At 41.1% G+C, this 20,744-nt stretch overlaps 1 protein-coding gene across 1 annotated transcript in view; it reads left to right on the plus strand.

Annotated features, from left to right (window-relative positions):
* grin2db (glutamate receptor, ionotropic, N-methyl D-aspartate 2D, b) overlaps nt 1-15,908 on the plus strand; it is a 73,318-nt gene extending 57,410 nt beyond the window's left edge. The window contains exons 10-16 of the mRNA XM_016466386.1: nt 3,276-3,429; nt 4,455-4,580; nt 5,002-5,231; nt 6,140-6,300; nt 7,472-7,659; nt 11,427-11,668; nt 11,867-15,908. Of these exons, the coding sequence (XP_016321872.1) occupies nt 3,276-3,429; nt 4,455-4,580; nt 5,002-5,231; nt 6,140-6,300; nt 7,472-7,659; nt 11,427-11,668; nt 11,867-15,043 (4,278 nt within the window). The 3' untranslated portion in view covers nt 15,044-15,908. The remainder of the gene's footprint in view (nt 1-3,275; nt 3,430-4,454; nt 4,581-5,001; nt 5,232-6,139; nt 6,301-7,471; nt 7,660-11,426; nt 11,669-11,866) is intronic.
* The last annotated feature ends 4,836 nt before the right edge of the window (nt 15,909-20,744 follow it).

The following is a 20,744-nucleotide window of genomic DNA, read 5'->3' on the forward strand; positions in this document are numbered from 1 at the left end:
ACAGCGGCCTAGCGGAAGCCCCGGCTTAGCGTGAGCTGAGGCCGGGCTAGAGTGAGCTGAGGCAGCGGGGTTGAGAACGGCGCAGCTGGCGGATCCGACGAAGGAGCGGCAAGCACATGTGGCTTCGTCCACGGTGAAAGCCGATCCGGCGATCCACAGCGCGAAGTTGATGTATTTCCTCTGCGACAAGTACGGGTCAGCTCTAGGCATGACAAAGCGGATATCGTCCTCTTTTGGAAGGCCTAACAAAGTAGTTTTGCTTTCACAACGAAACACACAGCGTCTTCACGACATGGCGGCAGCAACAATACTACAGCGAGAATAAAAGTTACACCTTCTTTCTTTGCGTGAACATTTAGGCAGCGTTATGCAAATCTTCCCACATCATGACGCAGACATGTGGGGGCGTGTTAGAACGAGCCGTTTTAGGTAGGCGTGGTTGACTCTTAACTTTTATAAAGAATATCTCTTTGGATTTGAGACTTTAGTCTTTGCAACTTTACAGATCTTCTTTATGCACCAAGAGCTTGTAACACTTCAAAGAGAAAGGAAAAATTGAAATAGCATCATATGACCCATTTAAAGGTCCCCTGAAGTGCCTTGAAACACACAGTGTTATTCTAAGTGGTGACATAATTTCAACTGAAACAGGAAGACAGGGAGGGACATATCGAGCAGCCCCGCCCCCTTTTTAAAATAGCCAGTAGTGTTTTGTTTATATCTGCTCGGGCCAGAGCCGTTGAGCTCGGTAAAGCAGCATTTGACAGCCACAGTCTAATAGATTACCCTCTTACATTAGATTCAATATGAAACTCTTAGTAAAACAAAATAGTGATCATAATCATGCTGAGGCTGTGTAGTTTTAAAAGTGTTTAATATATGCCGACTCACGCATATGATCCACTCCGTGCGATCGCGTCTCTGGACCGGAGCCAAAATCCAGAGCAGACTGTGCGCGCTGCCGGGTTCGCGTGAAACAATACGAAACCAGACCTCATTTGCACCAATCGAAAGCATATTTACACTGTCTGAATCATTCCCTATCGCCTACATTGTGCACTACGTGCCATTCACTGTGTACAGGAAATACTACACTGTGAACAAGTGACCGATCTCAGCCGGCTAGTGATGTCCGGTTCGCGAACAAATTGACATTAGGGGTCTAACTTGGGAGCCCAATCATCTCTGAGTTAAAGAGAAAACGCCAATGAAAATTGGCTAGTGGATTTTGCATGCTGAGCCACTCCCTGTGCACATGGGTATATAAGGTGACAGCGTGCATCCACTCATTAGGTTTTATGCTGAGGATCCGGGAACGTGTCCCGGCAACAGTGAATGGTTCAAGGTTGTGGCATGGGGACATAACATCCCAATTCCATCAGGGAACGAGGGTTACGTACGTAACCGAGACTAGGGATGTAACGATTACCGGTTTGACGATAAATCATGATAAAATTCCCCACGGTTAGTATTACCGTTTCATCTTTTAATTATCATTAAAACCGTATTAGATTACCGCAATTTGAACAACTCGCGATAAATAAATACTGTCCAGCATAAAGCACAGTTTTCAGTAACAGTCTCACGTGCGCACAGCACACAGAGTAGTTTCGTTTTGAGTGAAAACAGGGCGGAAAAGCTGGGAGGTTTTAAAAGAGTGCTAAGGGAATTATACAAATGAATATATGAATTAATTAATTATATGAGTGGTGTCCGCATCCAGAAAGACAGGGACGAAACGGCATCTTGAAAAAGAGGCGAATCGTCCGTGATTTGCTCTTTTAGAGGACACTGCTCTTTTAGTTGAAGCGCCCAGGGGAATCGCTGCTGACAGGGACACCGCTGTAACGCGCCATAACACCAACCTGGAACAGCCTCTTGCACAAAAAGATGAAATGGCTTTGTAGTAAGGTGGATATATACTACTTGGCTCCGAAGCAAAAATCTAATGAGTGGATGCACGCTGTCGCCTGCATGCAAAATCCACAATCCAATTTTCATTGGCGTTTTCTTTTTAACTCCGAGATGATTGGGCTCCCAAGTTAGACCCCTAATGTCGTCATGACATAACTCGTAGTGACCGACAGATAGAGAACTAAATTATATATAATAAACATACACAAAACAAGTGTTAATTGATAATAGGTAGAATCTTCTGCAGTAATACACATTCTCTCCTCTGAACATAACATAATAATGAAATTTTCTTTACAGATAAAGAAAGGCCACAAATCAAGCTTATGCATTAAAAGTTCAAAGAATTAAGTTGTTGAAATCATGCAGCATTTTATATTAAACACTTCAAAGAGGGTTGAGCATATAGTTTCATTTGGTCAAAGTGCTTGTGCCATTGAATGTGCTTTTGAGGGTTTTGTTCTTATCTGTAAATATTATAAAACTGTTACAATTCTTGTAGAAATATCGTTACTAGTTTTACATGTACATTTTTTATTACATTTAATGAATTTTACATGAATTTACATCTAAATTTAATGTCCAACAACTAATATTCACTTGCATTAATTTTTAATTTATATAATTTACAGATAAGAACAAAACCCTCAAAAGCACATTAAATTGCATAAGCACTTTGACCATATGCTTAACCAGCTTTGACATTTTAATATAAAGTGTTTCATGCTTTTGACAATGTAGGTCGTGCACTTTTAACGCAGCAGCTTGCTTTGTGGCCTTTCTTGATCCATAATGCATTTTTCATGTCAGAGCTGTGGCACAGAGGGTAGTTGCTCCAGACATATGGAATACTGCTGCGCTCATGGGGGCCTGGGTTCGAGTCATGTCCCAGTCCTGGTCCCTCTCTCTCTTCCTGTATTTTCTTGTTGCTTCTTCATTATCCTATTAAATATAGGTATTGCAGTAGCTACTCATTCACACATTCGCATATTTTAGCTTGGTAGCTAGCTACCTACCTTTTAGTCTCTCAATCTTCTGCAAGTCTCAGTGGCCACATGATCTCAGAGCAAATCTGAGGTTCCCAAGAAGATCTAAGGTTGTGAAATGTCCACCTCAGCTAGTCTGTGACATTTTGGATGCGATCAAATCCATTGGCTAGTCTAGCCTGTTTGTCAGGTCGGTATAAGGTCATTTCCCTTGTCAAACAAGGATTAATCAGTAGAACTTTACTGGGGCACAGCAGAATTTTACTAGGTGTAATGCTCCTGTAAAAAGAGTCCCTATAAATCCTCTAAATAAAAATTTCCTACTACTAATAAAAGTGGCAAAAATACAATCTTCCACTTCCTCCTGTTCACTAGGTTGTGTACAAGCGTGCAGACATGGCGATCGGCTCTCTCACTATCAACGAGGAGAGGTCAGAGGTCGTGGACTTCTCTGTGCCCTTTGTGGAGACTGGCATCAGCGTCATGGTCTCTCGCAGTAATGGAACTGTGTCTCCCTCTGCATTTCTTGGTGAGTTTGCGTCTCATGTGAGCCATAATGCTTCATCATATTTGACTTTAATCAGTCTCTGCTGCATGTGATTATGATGTATGACTTTCCAGGTACTGGTGCATATCATTTCAGACCTCATCAATCAGACTTACAGTTCCCTTTCAAAACAAACTATTCATCACACTTCAGTGAGAAGCACTAAATCAACATTTTTCAAACAGACTCAATGCTGTAGATTTATTTTATTTTAATTTATATTTTATTTTACTTTAGAGCATGGAGCTAGCAATGTCAAATTAATGAGTTCAATTCGCAGAGATTGCATGTACAGATAAAAATATACTGTGCACTGAAGTAAAGTTTAAGTCACTAAAATCACTATAGTTGCTATAGTAAAAGTCGCTTGAAGTGTCTGCCGAATGTCCATTTTATTTTATTTTATTTTATTTTATTTTATTTTATCTTATTTTTATTTTTATTTTATTTTAAGAGCATAGCACTAGCAAAGTCAAGGTCATGGGACCAATTTCCAGATAAAAATATATACTGTTCCTTTGAAATTAAATTTAAGTCACTCTGAATACAAGTGTTTGCCAAATGTCAGATTTTATTTATTTTATTTTTTTTAAGAGCATAGCACTGTCAATGTCAAGGATGCATGAACAGATAAAAATATATACCTTAAAATGCAATTAAAGTTGTTTTTTAATACAGGTGTCTGCCATATGGAAATGTTTTGTTTTGCATGTCAATAGCAAGGTCAAGATCATGAGTTCAGTTCCCAGAAGATGCATGAACAGATAAAAATTTTTTCTTTTCACAAATATAATGCTGTTTTATATTCCTAGTTAAGTTAAAAAATGTATTTAATTCAACATAATTTAGCCATTTCCAAAGGTCTCCTCCAGTTCTAACAGTTGCTACACCCCTGGTATTAATTTCTGCACTGTTGTGTACAAACCAAGTAAAAAAAAATTAAAAAACAATACTACTAATGGTTTTGATTTCTCTCTGTCCTCTTCTCTTTCTCTGTGCCTTCTCAGAGCCGTACAGCCCTGCTGTGTGGGTGATGATGTTTGTAATGTGCCTGACCGTGGTGGCAGTGACGGTTTTCATCTTTGAGTTCTTCAGTCCAGTGGGGTACAACCGTAGCCTTCAGAGTGGCAAGAGTGAGTCCAGTTTGCTCTTAGTCCTGCACATAACCTTTTAATAAGGTCAAACTTTAGTAGTCTCAAGCTTTATATTTTAAAGAAGATAAATGTGCACAGTTGCTTGTCACTGAGTTTATTCAGAAGTCCTAATGGCTGAGTTCACCTTTGTTCTTTATTGGCCTGGACGAGCGCTTGATATTTGTGGTGCAGGCAGTTTTGCAGACACTCATGTATAATAAAGGACTGCAGACTTGTGTTCTGTATTCCTCTCCTTCCTCTGTTCTCTTCTTCATCCTCTGGCACCGGCACCCCTTTCTCACATCATCATCTGCATAGGAGAAGCCTATTTTTTTTATCAGTTTAGCAGTTTTGATACTTTTTAGTTTGTTTTGAGCTGTTGAATAATTTAAGTGCCTTTTCACTTGCTCTTCTCTGTCAGAGGCCGGAGGTTCTAAATTCACAATAGGGAAGTCAATCTGGCTTCTTTGGGCTCTGGTCTTTAATAACTCCGTTCCAGTGGAGAACCCCAAAGGAACCACTAGCAAGATCATGGTTCTTGTCTGGGCTTTCTTTGCTGTCATCTTCCTGGCTAGTTACACTGCCAACCTGGCTGCCTTCATGATCCAAGAGGAATACATTGACACTGTGTCCGGCCTCAGCGATAAAAAGGTAAAGGAATAGGGGTTTCAGAGCTTCTGTAGATGCAGAGAAAGCTTGTGTTTATCAGTGCATGTAGATCGGCATACAGTATAACGTTTTCATAATTTGTGATGTTATGTTGACATGGATTTCGGGATCAATATTCTTGACTACTTCAAAACATAAGACTACCGAGACTAGAGTGGGATTGGAAAAATGTGAGATTGACATTAGTTTAAATTGGCTACTAAGTGGATGAACAGCATGAAGAAACGTTCTCACTATTTGTCTTTTGAAGAGCTGAATGCTATTGTGTTGCATGTAAAATGTGTGTATGTGTGAAATGTTCAGTAATTTGGCATACTAGCATGGAAATGTTCCTTTGCCCTTCGCTCTCAGTGTTGACCTTGAGGAATCTGGAGAGATTCTTGAGGAAATACAGACATTTGCTGTCATGCCAAATTAATGTACTTATGTACACCAAATGAAATGTATTTGTGTTCCATTGTGTTTGTGTCATTTTCAGAAAAGAAGCTACATCAAATCTGGATACTTAAAGCCATTTAACTTGCGGTGGCTTTTGTTGGTTCTTTTTTCTAAGTGCCTCATGTTCATTTTGTAATCCCTTTTAAATGAAAATAGTTTCCCCCATCTGCTTTACTATTGTTCTCCTTTGTTGAAAGCAGAATGAACACAATGTGCATGTCAGCACTGCTGCTTTGTATATTGTTCTGTTTATGATGTATTATACTTGGTTTTGACAGCTGCAGTAGCTCTAGACTTGTTTCTAACATACATTCACTCTCACATGTCATTCATGTTGAAGCTTACAATATTTTTTTAATTCTGCTCTATTGTTAGTTCTCTAATTACATTGAAAAAAAACAAATGCAACATCAGTTTCAATCACTGTTTCATACTGTGTTCCCCTGTCTCAGTTTCAGCACCCCACAGAAGAGTACCCCCCTCTGAAATTTGGAACTGTCCCTAACGGAAGCACAGAGAAAAACATCCGCAGTAACTATCCAGACATGCACCAGTACATGATCAAATACAACCAGAAAAGTGTGGAGGATGCCATCTCCCACCTCAAGACTGGGTCTGTGCTGGGTTTCTTACTCTCACTGACTTCCTATGTTGTGATTCTCAAACAGTTTTGAATTTTGTTTTGTTTTGTATTATGCTTTTTTTTTTTTAATGGTGCATAGATAGTTCCTATGTGTTTGTAATTTCCAAAATGATTACTTTGTTTTTCAGCATTTGAAATCACTAATCTCCCTGGCTTTTGAATTGGTCTGGATTCACTATGGAGAACATTGGAGTTAGTTTTTGAAGTTTGAATTTTGAATTTTTGGAATACCTTTTCAAGAGTGCAAGAGACTATTTAGATTTAATTCCATTCGCATTGTAGAGCACATTTATAATTAAGGGATCAAGTGATAGAAACTGTACTGTTCTTGTAAAGTTCTTTTTTATTAATTTTTTTCTCCACTAAAACTATATAATATATATAGTATATAATCCTTGAGTCAAGACAAACAAAATGTCTATCCTGCATTTAATTTTCTTTTGTTCAAAAGTCTACTACTCCGAAACGTCATATTTTCATAAAATGACAGTCGGATAATAGATGGGGCTATAAGAGTGATAAATATGAAAATGGTTGTGTCTCTAATCTTTAATTGTCCTGAAATAACTGACCATCTGAAAATGCTTTATATGTAAAAAAAAAAAAAAAAAGTACTTAAACAAGTTCCAGCATTGCTTAAACCCTGATAATAGCTGCTTGCATCTATATTTCCAGTTTAGCTTTAATTCCTTTGCCAACTCATTTATATTTCAGTTAACGGAAATACTTTTAGTTTTTTTAGTTTCTGTCTCTGTAACAGTTTTCATAACAACAATAAGCTTGTTTCCAACATGTTATCTAACATCTTTTGCTCTTCCACTCTCTTCCTTACACCTCCCAGCCCCATGTTGCTCTCACAAACAGGAGTTCCTTTACGATGTGTTTGCACTTTTTTTTCCCTCCTCCCACACTTCCTCTCTCAACCCTCTACACCTCACACACTCTTCCTCTATTTATCATGAGTTGTTAATCCACACTGTGGTTTTCCTGAGCCTGTCATTTCCTTATCCATTTTTAGCAAAAGTGATAATATAATGCCGCCACACTACAAATTTCCTCTCTGCTCTCTTTCTGTCTGTCACCCTACTCCATCTCACGCTCTGTCTCTTCTGACTCCTACTCTTCCTGTCTGTGTTTGCAGTAAGCTGGATGCCTTAATCTATGATGCGGCTGTATTAAACTACATGGCTCGTAAAGATGAAGGCTGTAAAGTAATGACCATCGGCTCAGGGAAAGTGTTCGCCACGACTGGTTACGGCATCGCCCTGATCAAGAACTCCCGCTGGAAACGGCCATTGGACCTGGCCTTACTGCAGCTGGTGGGCGACGGTGAGATTCTGAAGGTTCTGCAGTATCAAAGTGCTAAAATTAGGGGGATGTATATTAGTGCATTTATGCTGTTGGGATGGAGAAGATAAAAGACTTTGGGAGATTAAAGACTTTTTTATGCATATTTAACAAGACTTCATTCATTAGCCTGTACTGCTAGCTTCAAGCCATCTTGGTGTAATCCAGTTTCCTTGACATGACGCAATATGTATCTTTGTTGTCTGCCAGGTGACATTTGTCTTTGTGCTAGCAGGCTGTTTACTGATTTAAAGGAGATGATAGCAACCTACTGATGCATAAAAGAGATAGGCATGTATCAAAGATTCAGTCTTGGGAATGACAGAAGTGGTGTGCGGGAGAGAGAAATAGAGAAAGAAAGACTGTGTTGTGTTCCAAAACCCATTGAGCTGCCTAAGAGGCCAGATTTTAAGGCATCAAGCTGTGGTCAACTCTGTGCTCAGTGCTGTTTAATTATTTAATTATTGTTAGAGAAATCTAATAACTTCAACAGGAATCTACTTGATCAGGAATTTCGCCCAAGCAAGTTGATCAAGGCAACACCACATGTACCTTTATAATCAAGAATATTTTAGAATGCACTGCAAGCTCAAAGAAAAAAGGCACACAAGTTGGGAGAAACGTTGATAATAAATCTCCTTTTTCATAATTCATTGCTGAAAAGTATCAAAAATAATAGTTCAAATTTATAATTTTATCATGTGCTGTGAATTGTTATGCTTATTAGAGCGTCACGTCATTAGCTTAGCAACATGCTAACAGCAAACTATTGTGAGTTGTTTCTCCTGTGCAGTTTGTACGGTGTACACAAAGCATTGCAAGTTCCAAACTGTCCACTTAGAATGTTCCATGACAGTGAGGATACTGTCTTTGAAGGTGGTTGCCTGTGTAGGCAGCAGCTCACTAGGTTTTGGAACCAAGCTATTGTGTGCTATAAGTGAGATGTGTGTATTGAGTGACTGTCCATTTTCACACTCTGTAGAGGATTAGCTGTTACGGATTTGCAGTGTCAGAGTGGAACTCATCTGATTCAAATTTGCTTGTCCAAGTACTAATTCTTTAATAGTCATTTATACACCCTCCTCCTTGCCTTCTCCCAACACACACATACACAAACACGTATACACACTAGCTATCACAGTGTTTTGTTTCAGTTTGTTGGTTTATTTGATTGCTGTTTAAATCCTCTTTTTGCTTTTGGTGTGTCAGAGAGAGAGAGAGACTGAAAGAATGTGTATGTACGCCAGGTTCCCACAGTGAGATTGTCACACTGGTGCCAGGTTCCATTAGCTAACACCACCGCTTAACAGCAGAGAAGATTTACATGTGCAATGAACAGTGACTTTTTTATTCTGGAAGGTTCTATTGAAGGTATATCAACTCAACGTAAAATATACTATTCTTAACTGATAAAATTTCAATCCAATCAATTGGCTCTAAAACTTGAATGTGTGAGAAGTTACTACAGAGTTTTTTTTTTTTTTTGGTTTAACAATTTTTACTTCTATGTTTCTGTAGAGCCTTTAAAAACCACAGGAAACCACTTGTCCATCTGCAGCCTTTTCGTGTCTTTTAAACGCTGCAGGTAACCTTATTGGTCAGTGCCACGCAAAAGCACTTCTTACTTGCTAAAAGCCTGTGTTATTTTATCTCAGGGCCAGCAGATTTCTTTGCAGCGGTCATCTCGAATAGAAGTCCTTTCACCTACTAACAATTCCAAGGACTTATTACAGTGGTCAGAGAAGCCGTGGCACTTCCGATTTGTTTATAAAAGTGTTGACCTTTAAGGCTGATCCAAGAGCATTGTTTGCTTTAGCGTGATATTGGTTTGGGTCAGGGTGGGATCAGAGGGGGCTGCACAGGGAACGATGTTGGAGGTCATATGCAGATGGCACAGACTGGCTGTCTGCCTGAGCTTAAAGATCTTGCATTAACTGTTAAAATGTGCCCACTTAACCGTGCCAACCCTGAGCTCCATTGCCAAACATAAGCTGTTATGGCAAGAGAAAAGGTGTGAAATTATGTGTACGTGTGTCAGAATGTGCTGTGTGCACATTTGTACTGTATGTGTGGATGTGTATTTGTAAAGCTGTGCTTGTGTGTGAATGGTGTCTGTGTGTTAGCATATAGCTGTGTGTGTATGTATGTTCCCAGTATGACACACCTGCTGAGTTTGGCTGTGGTCAGTGAAGTGGTTTGCCAGAGCCACTGGCAGGAGTCAGAAGGAGGTGAATGGACAGTGTAAACAGAGTGAGGCAGTGCTCAGATCTGAGCCGGGCTCGTGCTGTTATCTGTTCAAGTCCCATGTGGAATTCAGCCTGCGCTTCTTCGTCCTGCTTGACTGAATTTTCTTTTGTGAAATGTTTTATGTGATGTGTCTGCGGCATCTCATCTACGTTGTGATTAATTCCCGCAGGTTACACTTGCTGGATAGTTTGTTTTGATAGCACAAGAGACAGATGCCATAATTCAACCTTTGTGAGAACAACGCAGCTGTCATTTACAGTGTGATGGGTGATGATGTGCTTTTATTATATTACACAGCACTGTTTTGAGATGGCCCAAGCTAAGATAACGTGGTGCTGTTGGCCAGTCCTCATCAAAGCAGTAAATGCTGCAGTACATGCCTCTGTTTAGTAAGATTTGAGGTAATTCACAAGCTCGTCTTTTTGTAGATAGAAGGTGAGATTCTGATTTTCTCTTGAGTTTGCAGGAGACCTGACCAGCTTCCAGCACAATTAAATGATTATGATCTCACCCTTTCACCGTTCTGTCTGTCCTCTTGTTTTTCCACCCTTTGCCTGTCACTCTGTTGCTCCTTCTATCTTATTTCATTTTCCTTTTTCTGTTCCATCTTTCACACCCTCATACACACACTGAGACAACATAAACAATGCACATATACTGTCGTTTCACCCATTGCCATCTGTCTTCATACCTCTTTTTATGTTAACTTCCCTCTCTCTGAATAGAAGAGGTGCTTCTGCTGTTTGTCATAATGACAAAGTCACTCTCTTCTTCTTCTCCACCAGCCTTTTTCTTATTTCTCGACATCCTCTCATTTCCAACGATACAATACAGCAATGAAAAGACAAAGAACTTTGCTATCCTTCCTTTTTTGTCTTCTCATTTACCCTCTGAGGAAAAGAGGATATGGGTAGATCATTATGCAGGACCTAGCCTTTGCTAGCCTACAGGCCTCTTGCTCTCTTCCTCTTCCTTTCACTCTTTCAGGATTAACAAAGACTACCCTCTTTGATCAGCTTCTAAACAGACCTTCACAGTAATGTTTCTTTTACCCACAGGGGCCTGTTTATTTGACCTCTGGCCTGAAATATTTTCAATATAATACTCCTAATATCTCAAATAGTACCTGATTTACTCAGTGGCGGCTCGTCAGGGGAGGCACAGCTTCCCCCTAATTTTGAGGTGAAAATGGGAGGAAGACGATTTAATGTTAATAAAATTCACAATTCATTTCAGTTCATGTCTCAGAATGAGTATTGTGCCTCCTCTATTTTAAAACCCACGAGCCGCCACTGGATTTACTGTAGGTTTACAACAGATTTACACACATTTAGTATTAGCATCTGCTTTCTGCCACAGCAAGCATGTGGGAGAGGCAAGTCACTGCCATATTGCATTCATACATGTTTTATTGATGCATCTGTGCCAAGTAGTTGAATAACTTATTAACAGAGAAAGCAAGTAGAGTTAATGCATTGTATTTCTCTCCCCTCTCCACTTAGATGAGATTGAGATGCTAGAGCGTCTCTGGCTCTCAGGGATCTGTCATAATGATAAAATTGAGGTGATGAGCTCCAAACTAGACATAGACAACATGGCTGGTGTGTTCTACATGCTGCTGGTGGCCATGGGCCTAAGTCTGCTTGTCTTCGCCTGGGAACACCTGGTATACTGGAGGCTGCGGCATTGCATGAGCAAAATGGGCCAGTCAGGCAAACTGGACTTCCTACTCGCCTTCAGCAGGGTGAGAGAGAGAATGATTATTAGTCACTAGAAATATTTATGGGAGCATTTGGGTATATTGAGAAGGATTGTGACATGAACTATGCCTGTGGTGTTACAGATGAGATGAGAGTGATGCTTATGTAATTGAAACTGATTTGCCCATATTATCAGAATATGACTTATTTCACTATTATATCTTCATTTTTTGTACTCTTAGGGAATGTATAGCTGCTGTAGTTTTGAAGATGAAACTGCACAAGGTGGGGCTAAAGTCACAGTTCATGGCCACCATCACACTGCCATGGTCCCTGCTTCTTCCTCACATGTGGTCACTTCAGCTGTATCCACTCCAGCCATTGCCATGGTGCAGCAACAGCAGCAGCAGCTGCAACCACAACAGCCTCAACCTCCTCAATCTTACAAAACACCTCTTCCTGGATCCCCTCCCACAATTGTTCATTCTGGAGCAGCCTTGGGTCCCACAAATACTCAACTTGTAGGAGCTCCACTACCATGCACTACTTTCTTACCCCGGCCAGATCGCAGGTTGGCGGTTGTGGACCGCTGGAGACTACCCAAAACCGCTAATGCCACAACCTCCATGGGTGTGAGAGGAGCCCTAGCAGAAACAGGACCCCTACCCCAAAAGGGGGCACCTACCTGGGCAAGTGGTGGAGGCACAGGTAGTGGTCTAGATGGATATAAGCGCTACTATGGACCTATTGATCCAGAGGGACTTGGGCCATGTGTGGACCAACAGACAGGCTCTCAAACTCCAAAAACAGTCCCCAGAGCCCACCAACAACCCCCACCAACTAGTGTGGCTTTCTACCAGGAAAAGGGCATGGACCATGGCATGGGGAAGAAGGTGGGAGCGGGTACTGGTGGAGGGGGTCAGGGTAGAGGGGTTAAATCTCTGGGGACTCCCAGGCTTCCTCCTAAAAGCCAGGCCCCAGCCTCACTGACACCTAACCCCCCACTGCAGCACCCCTCTCCCCCTCTCCCTTCATCCTTCTGGAGGAAACGGCGACCAAAAAAGCCCAAAGAACCTGGTGGCCCATTATACGAGAACATCCTGCCACTAGGCCGGAGAGGTGGAGGCAGGGAAGCGAGTCGAAGACTGAGACCCTCTCCTCCTCTCCCCATCCCTGTGCCAGTCACACTTTCCCCAAGCTACACTCCTCCATCCCCCTCTCCCTCATTCCCCTACACCTCCACATCATCCTCCTCATCCACCACCAGCTCCTCAACCACATCTTCAGCCACATCCTCACGCTCCACCTCTCCTTCATCCACTTCCACAGCTTCATCTCGCAGCACCCGAGACAGAGAGGCTGAGGAAGATTTGGATGAGCTGACCGAAGAGTCTAGTCTTCTGCAGGGCAACAACAGAACCAGGGACCGAGAGCAGTCCATACTTTCCCCTAGATCTCTCACTCATGGACCTCCCCCTCCTATACCCCCGCGCAAACCGTGGGGCACCTTTGTAGACAGGGAGCATAAGAAGGACAGAGAGAGAGAAAGGGGTGGCAGTCAACTAGCACAGCTCCAGGAATGGTGGGCAGGATGGGCAGAGAGAGAGAGGGACAGGGAGAGAAGTGGTGGAGCCCAGGGAGATACAGAAAGGAAAAGAGAGAAGAAACATAGGAAAGAGAGGGAAAAGGAGAAAAAGAAAAAGAAGAAGAAAAACAAAAAACGAAAAAAGAGGGAGGAGCGTGAAAGAGAAAGAGAGAGGAAGCGTCGCAAGGTGAAAAAGAAGAAAAAGAAGGCAATGAAAACCAAAAAGAAGAAGAAGGTGTCATCCGGCAAGCGGTCAGAGCCAGAGGAGGGTGATGTTGAGGCAGAGAGAGATGGAGAGGGGGATGGGGATAGAGAAGGAGAGTACTCATCATTTTCCACTCAATATCGCAGTACTTTTGTAGACAAAGGCAGCATTTCAGCTTGGGAGGGAGAGAGAGAAAGAGGGAGGAGAGATGGAGGTGAGGACGATGGGGACGAACGAGAGGATGAGAGTGGGGGAGGTAGAGGTAGACAAAGAAGACCCAAAAGCTCCCATTCACGACACCGGCCATCCAGTAAACGCTATCCCAACCTCAACAAACTCCCCTCTTCAGTTAAATTCTGGGTCAGTGGAGGTGAAGCAGTTGGCACGGAGGCCTCCGGACCCTCCCCTCCCTCCTCTTTACATACACTCCTCTCCTCATCCAAGAGACGGAGGAGTAGTGGGGTAGAGAGAGAGGAAGAAGGGAGAGTAGGAGAACGCAGGCCACTGCTTCTCCACAATGAAAGGGGGCGAGTTAACCCAAGAGAAGGCCTGTCCTTCCATGAGTGGGACTCTGAGGATGAGGAGAAAGAAGAGGAGAGAGAGAGAGAACGAGAAAGGGAGAGAATAGAGGAGAGAGTGCGGCAGGCAGGGAGAGGGGCAGTATCAGAGTCTGAGCGGGATAGAATAAGAGCAGAGGAAAGCTTTTCTGATGAGGGGTCTTCAGGAGAGTTTGGCTGTTTTGAGAGATACTGGGAAGGAACTGGAGCGGGTGGAGCTAGTGGAATTGGGGGTGGGGGCTGGTTTTTTGGAACATACCCTGCTCGAGAGAAAGGTGGAAGTGTCAACAGTAGAGATGACTCTATTTTGGGTCGGGCTGAAGGATGGGGTATGGCAGGTGATTTTTGGGGTTCGGGTCCAGGAATTGGATGGGGATCTGGAGGAGGCAGTAGAGGGCTGGCTTCACAGTGGCCACCCCCTCCCACTTCCCTGCCACCCCCGCGACGCTATTGGTCTGTCGACAAACTACAGATGAAGGGTGAGAAGCGAAGTCGCAGTGGGTCAAAGAGCAAAGGTCAGAGGTCTCGGGATAGAATGCAAGACGCAGCATCATGTACTTGTACACAGTATGGGCACGGTAGGCCCCACGTACACCAAAAACACAGCAGCACTCAATCTCACAGCCAGGACGATCTGCTTCCCCAGTGCCACAGCTTCAGTGGAAGCTCTCGGCTCAAACCACCCCCTAAACCTGACAAATCCAAATCCGGAAGTCAGTCCAACCTAAACTCCCAGCAATCCCAGCTCTCAGAACACATACCCCAGCCATCACCCTCCCCAACTCAGCCACTCTTGCCCTCATTACCTGTACCTTCTGCTCCCAACTCCCTACCCATGCCCATTCCTCCACCTCCATCCTCTGCATCCATGTCCCCTCCACCTGTGCTCTCTCCTGGGGCTGCTTCCGGCTCCTCCCAGGCAGCCACCGCCAGTGCTAAACTTCAGTACCAGAGACTTCGGTCTGTGCCCCAGCCAAGGCGATTCTACTCCCCACACCTGCCACTCAAAGCCAAGAGTTTGTGCTCACGCCGTGGTTCTGCCCATTTCTCCAGCCTAGAGAGTGAGGTATGACACGGGGCTTCGTTGCTGCGCGTGTGTGTAAGCTCTACTGTGAAGCGCAGCTGGAGTGTGATGCACATACATGAGCCGCACCAAGATGAGAAAAATGTCCATGACAGTGACCAGGGCAGCAAAGAAACAACAGTCAAAGAAGGGAATGGCTCAACAAATTCCGCCACGGTCACAATGGATACTCCAGCCGTGCTCCATCTTCGGTCTGAGCTGAGTATTATGATGTCCTCTGTGCTCCTCTCCTCCAATGAGAACAATGGATAGCAAATGTCTGGGATTTTTCTGTAAGTAATGATGTCATGTTTACACATAAACACTCCCTCAAACAAGGAAAATACATTTTTGCATCGTCCACATACAACATGTGACGACAGACATCAAATACTGCTGTGGCTCAAACTGGCTATTCAATTTATTTACAGATGACTCAGAATTAATCTGTATTCAATCTGAATGCAGTCTTGGAGAGGCTCAGATGATCAGCATCATCCCACTGACTGAAAAAGTGTCTCCATGGCAACCTGGTGCACATAGATACAGAAATGCCCTCTTTTCTTTTCTTTTCTTTTCTTTTCTTTTCTTTTCTTTCTTTTTTCTTGACACTTGCAACATTGATGTTATGCCATCAGTACCATTTGGCTTCCAATTTAAGGTCATGCTGGAAATTTATTAATTGAAATTTGACCTCAGAGTAAGCAAGAGTAAACTATGTCACTCTTTCTGTATTTCTGATTCCAAGCTAATCAGAATTTACATGGAGCCATTTCACTCATCAGAACTTTTGTTGTCCTATCAAAACTCCAATGCCATGGTGTCACTTTGACATCAAATAGAGATAAATCGAGATTACGTTTTGTTCTAAAGAGACATACTTCAAAAGAAAAACAATAAGAACAAACAATACAAAAATGTAGCAATTTTTCCTGTACAATGTTTTCCCTTCAGGTTTCCTTTTGTTTTATGCTATTTATTGCTCTCACTGTGGTTGTATTTTAACAAAAGGGTAAACCAGCTGTGTCTGATGTTAAATAGTGGGATTATAGCTGCGAAGACAATTTATTTGTTTTACTAAGTTATTTATTTGTTTTGATAGCAGAATTTTCAAATTGTCACAACTAGATCCACGCCACTGCCCAATAAGATGGTCCTTTCTTTGCATACAAGCAATACTTGTCTTTCATCAAACGATGATGGGTTGCAATATTTATGATTGGCACTAGATGGCTACATAATATTAAAAAATGTACGTTAACGATTATAAATGGTGGACCATGAGTGGATTCTGCTTGTTGTTTTGTTCCTTAATCATCATGCTTTAGAACTGGAACAGACAGCTTACAGTGTTTCTGGGATGGTAAAGGGCATTTAGAAGAGCTGAGGCTATCATTGTCACTGATTGTGCATTTTCAAGTCAAGCCTACTTCCAGTGCAGAGTTGCATGTAATAAAGCTATTTTTGAATTTTGATTCCTCCTATATGACTGTGAAAACATTAGTGCCTGTGAAGAAAAAAACGGAAACATTCTAATATCCTTTCATCCATCCATCCTTCTGTCCATCTTTTCATCTCTTCTCATTATAGCAAATCTTCACAATTACTCTAATACTACCTAAATAGCTTTCAGATCATTTTTGTTTTATGCCTTTTGCCCATGTTGTGTTGTGTCCTTATCACTGTCTGTCCTTTGGACATTCTGCCATTCCAGCTTTCCATCTAGCCAGTTAGTATTCCATCATTCCGACCATCTATCCATTCAGCCACCCATCAGTCCATCAGTCTAAGGACTAACTGCTGATTTCTTCTTATTCTGTAGTTTTCTCATTATCATTTTCGACAGTACCACTGATTAGGAAACTTAAACAATGTACCTCTGGCATTTTCGTTTTTTTAGATAGTTTTTAATCTCTCTGTTTATCCCTCTGTATGTTCTCTCAGTTAGCAAAAAACAAAACGAGAAAAAAAAAACAGAGACCAGTAGCTACTGTGTTCCTGCTCCTATCAATTGATTATTGGAGATAATGATCAATTAAAGTTATGATGTAATTGATAAACGACTGAAAATGTGACTGAAGAGTTGTACCTGATGACCATGACACTGTAGTGAGAGTCTGGGCTGTACTGTACACAACTCACTGTTACTGTGCTGACTAGATGCATGATGGGTAATGTGTGTAACTGTAAAATAATGTTGGCTTACTGACTAATGTTGGTTAGGAGGTACATAATTTAGGCAATAGATATGTCATCCCATCGCCAAACAAACAATCACCAAAGGCTTCATCCCCTCCCCTCGTCTGTTTAGACTGGTGACCTGACTGTGAAATAGACAAAGTACAGGGTTGGATATTGTTGCTAGAATTGTCAGTGGTGGTCAATATTTGGCTGGGAAATTAAAGTCACATATTGTGTTAAGGGCTGGTCAGCTGCTATTTTAGATTCAGTGTGACAGCTTGTTTGTATGTTTGAGTGTCAGTACATGAGAGAGAAGCCTAGTTTTCTTTTCAACCCTGATGCAACCACACTGATGCATTACGTGTGTGCATATCATTTGCTATCAGTAATTCTAGGTTTTACCATTTATTTTAATTGAGTCTGTGCCCAAAATTCAGGAATAGCATCATTTAAAACAAATATGCACATCTGATACATCTTGTATGTTAATTTACACTGCTGTTCAAGTTTGTAGTCAGTGATTTTTATTTTTTTTAAGAATTCATACTTTTATTCATTATTGATCAAAAGTGACAGTAAAGGCATTAACTGTATATTGTTACACAATTCTGTTTCAGATAAATGCTGCTCTTTTGAACTTTCATCAGAGACTCGAATATTAAGCTGCACAACTGTTATCTTATCAGTAATACTCAAATATTATTTCCTGAGCACCAAATAAGCATATTAAAATTATTTCTGATGTGACACTGAAGACTGGAGTAATGACTTCTGAAAATTCAGCTTTGCAATCACAGTAGTAAATTACATTTGATTAGTTAGTTAATAGTTATTTTAAACTGTTATAATATTATTTGTGATCAGATGAATGCAGCCATGGGTGATTGTGGGATGTTAAAAAACAAACTATTAAAAAATGTTACTGACCCTAAACTTTTGAACGGTATTGTATTAAATGATAATCTTTCAGCTACCAATAGGTGTTTAGAACTCTGATTTTCACCTTTAAAATCAGTCCTCATATTCCATTTGGACTTGCCAATGAGTGATGTAATGAATGGTCTGTACTCAGTGAGTGAACGAGAGAGAAAAGAGAGACAGATTATATGCAGGTTTGTACTACATATACAGCTTTGTAAGTGTTTCATTATTTATGTGGTAATTGTGCATGTGAGAGAGAGTATGGTGCGCATGCATTATAAATACACCAACACAAAGTCTCTATCTGTCTCTCTTTTTCCTTCGTACCTCTCTATCAGATTATTCAGCTGTTTCCTCTCACTCCTTGGGCTGCTATAATGCATAATTGACTCACTCAGGACAGACAGACAGACACACACACACACACACACACACACACTTGCTGCAACTTCATGGATACCAGAAATCCTGCAGGTGTTCTAGAACTTTATCTTGCTCTCTCTCCCCCTTAGGAGCTTGAGACTCAGAGTAGCTCCAGGTAGCTGTTGGCACCCTGATGTGAGACATTACTTGACAGGCAGCTCGACGGATAAAAGTGCAACTCTTCCCTCTTGATCACAGCTGAGCAGAGATCAGTGTGTGTGTGTGTGTGTGTGAAAGCAGGTCAGCCCCTGTGATAGACCACTACATGCTTTATTTTGCCTACTCTTATTCCACAAGCTGCTGCTGTACACCAACAATAATGTCTGAGATTCAAGGCTGGAAATTCACTCTAGTGTTGCTTTCTCACGCAGTGAATGTGTTTTTACATCTTTATGTAGTGAGACCCATATTTAAACTTTGTCCTCCATGTCACATCACAGTCATAATCATATAATCCCATCTCCCCTTCAAAATGCAGAAGGAAAAGAAATAAATAAATACTGCTTCACTTTGTCTTAACAGCTAAAAATTATTTTGTTGATTTTTTTCAGAGCATTTTTTATTATTATTATTTTAGACATATTCTGGATATTATTTTTTTTTTTTTTAGCTTTCTCACTATTTTTTATATGGAATTATGTGGAATTGTGTAAACTGCACTGTAACTAAAGGCAATGTGAGTGTGCATGTGTGTGATGGGAATCAGTTGAGGATGTTTATTGCCTTTGTACTATACAGTCCAGACAGAATTCATCCACCAATCAGAGTTTGTTTGGTTATGACATCATATCCTGGGAAGGGGTTTTAAGGGGTCAGTGCTAAGAATTGGTTCATAAAGAATACTCTCTTTAAAATACTCATTGCCTTTGTTTATTTTTCTTGTAACTGTATTTGCGTGTGAATATGGGAAGGCTGTGTCTGTGCAGATGAGAATGTGAGTGTCTTGCCTTCCACACATGACTGCAGGGGGATAAAGTAAATTCTCTTGTATCTTGGTAAGAACTTTCTTCACTTTCTTGGTACGCATATCTCTGAACCTCCGCTCTCTCTCTTCCTTTGAGCAATGTGATCTGATCTTTGAAGACCAGACTTGACCTTATATAAGCCACCATCTCTGTACGCAGAGTCATGAGCCGTGATGAGCTGTGATCTTCCTGTCCTTGTCAGTTAATATGACAAATACAAATGGCACACAGTCATGCACAATATTAATAAACATCCTCTTCTATGATACAAAAGATCTTAATGAGTTATATGTGCAAGCCTACATGCTTATAAGTGAGTTTCTGTCTTAACAATTTATCTTTTCTAAAACTGAACTTAGTCTAGATGGGTAGTTAGATTAGTAATATAATATAAAATGTTATTATCTTTTTAATTATTATTAGCTCTGTTCCAATGCAAGTTTCAACTTTATTTGAAGAAAAAAATATATATTACAAAAACAACTAAAGCAAAATTGAGTAATCTAGAAATCTATTGCCTATTGATGTTTTTGTTTCTTTTCAGAAACATTTTTTTTTACATTTTTATGATACTTCTGGATGCTTAATAAAGTCTAAAAATTATAAAAGTGTAAAAATAAAGTATAACAATTATATTTGTTTGGGAAACATGCATAAAGTTGTAGTACATTAAAGTGCAGTCACATTTGATGAAATTTTGATGAAATATTGCGAACAAAAAAGCTCCATTTTCTATTTGATCACGCAAATGTCACTTTCAAACCAGGCAGCTTTTTGTTGGTAAAAGCATCAAAATTAATTAATCAACTTGAACCTGTTGCAAAATCTGCATAGGGTAATCTTTTGCAAAATTTAACATTGCTTGGATTCCGATTAAAATGACTGGATTTCTTCTGTGAAGATTTGCCAAACAATGATGAATGTGATCACACCTTTAGGCCCAATCCCAATTCTATTTTATACCCCTTCCCCTTCCCCTACCCCTCCGCCTACCCCTTCCCCTTGTCTCTTGAAACAGAGTGTCAAGGGGTAGGGGTGAAAATATTCCCCTAAGAATTGGGACACCACTACTATACGTCACACGTCATCATACGTTGTCTAGCTCCTACAATACACACACATACTGGTGTGCTGGTGTGTGCATTAGAGCCTTTAATTACCGTTCTATATTAATGCGCTGCTTACTGACACACACACACACACACACACACACACACACA

This window comes from Sinocyclocheilus anshuiensis, unplaced genomic scaffold (genome assembly GCF_001515605.1).
Source record: "Sinocyclocheilus anshuiensis isolate Anshui unplaced genomic scaffold, SAMN03320099.WGS_v1.1 scaffold248, whole genome shotgun sequence".
Lineage (NCBI taxonomy): Eukaryota > Metazoa > Chordata > Actinopteri > Cypriniformes > Cyprinidae > Sinocyclocheilus > Sinocyclocheilus anshuiensis.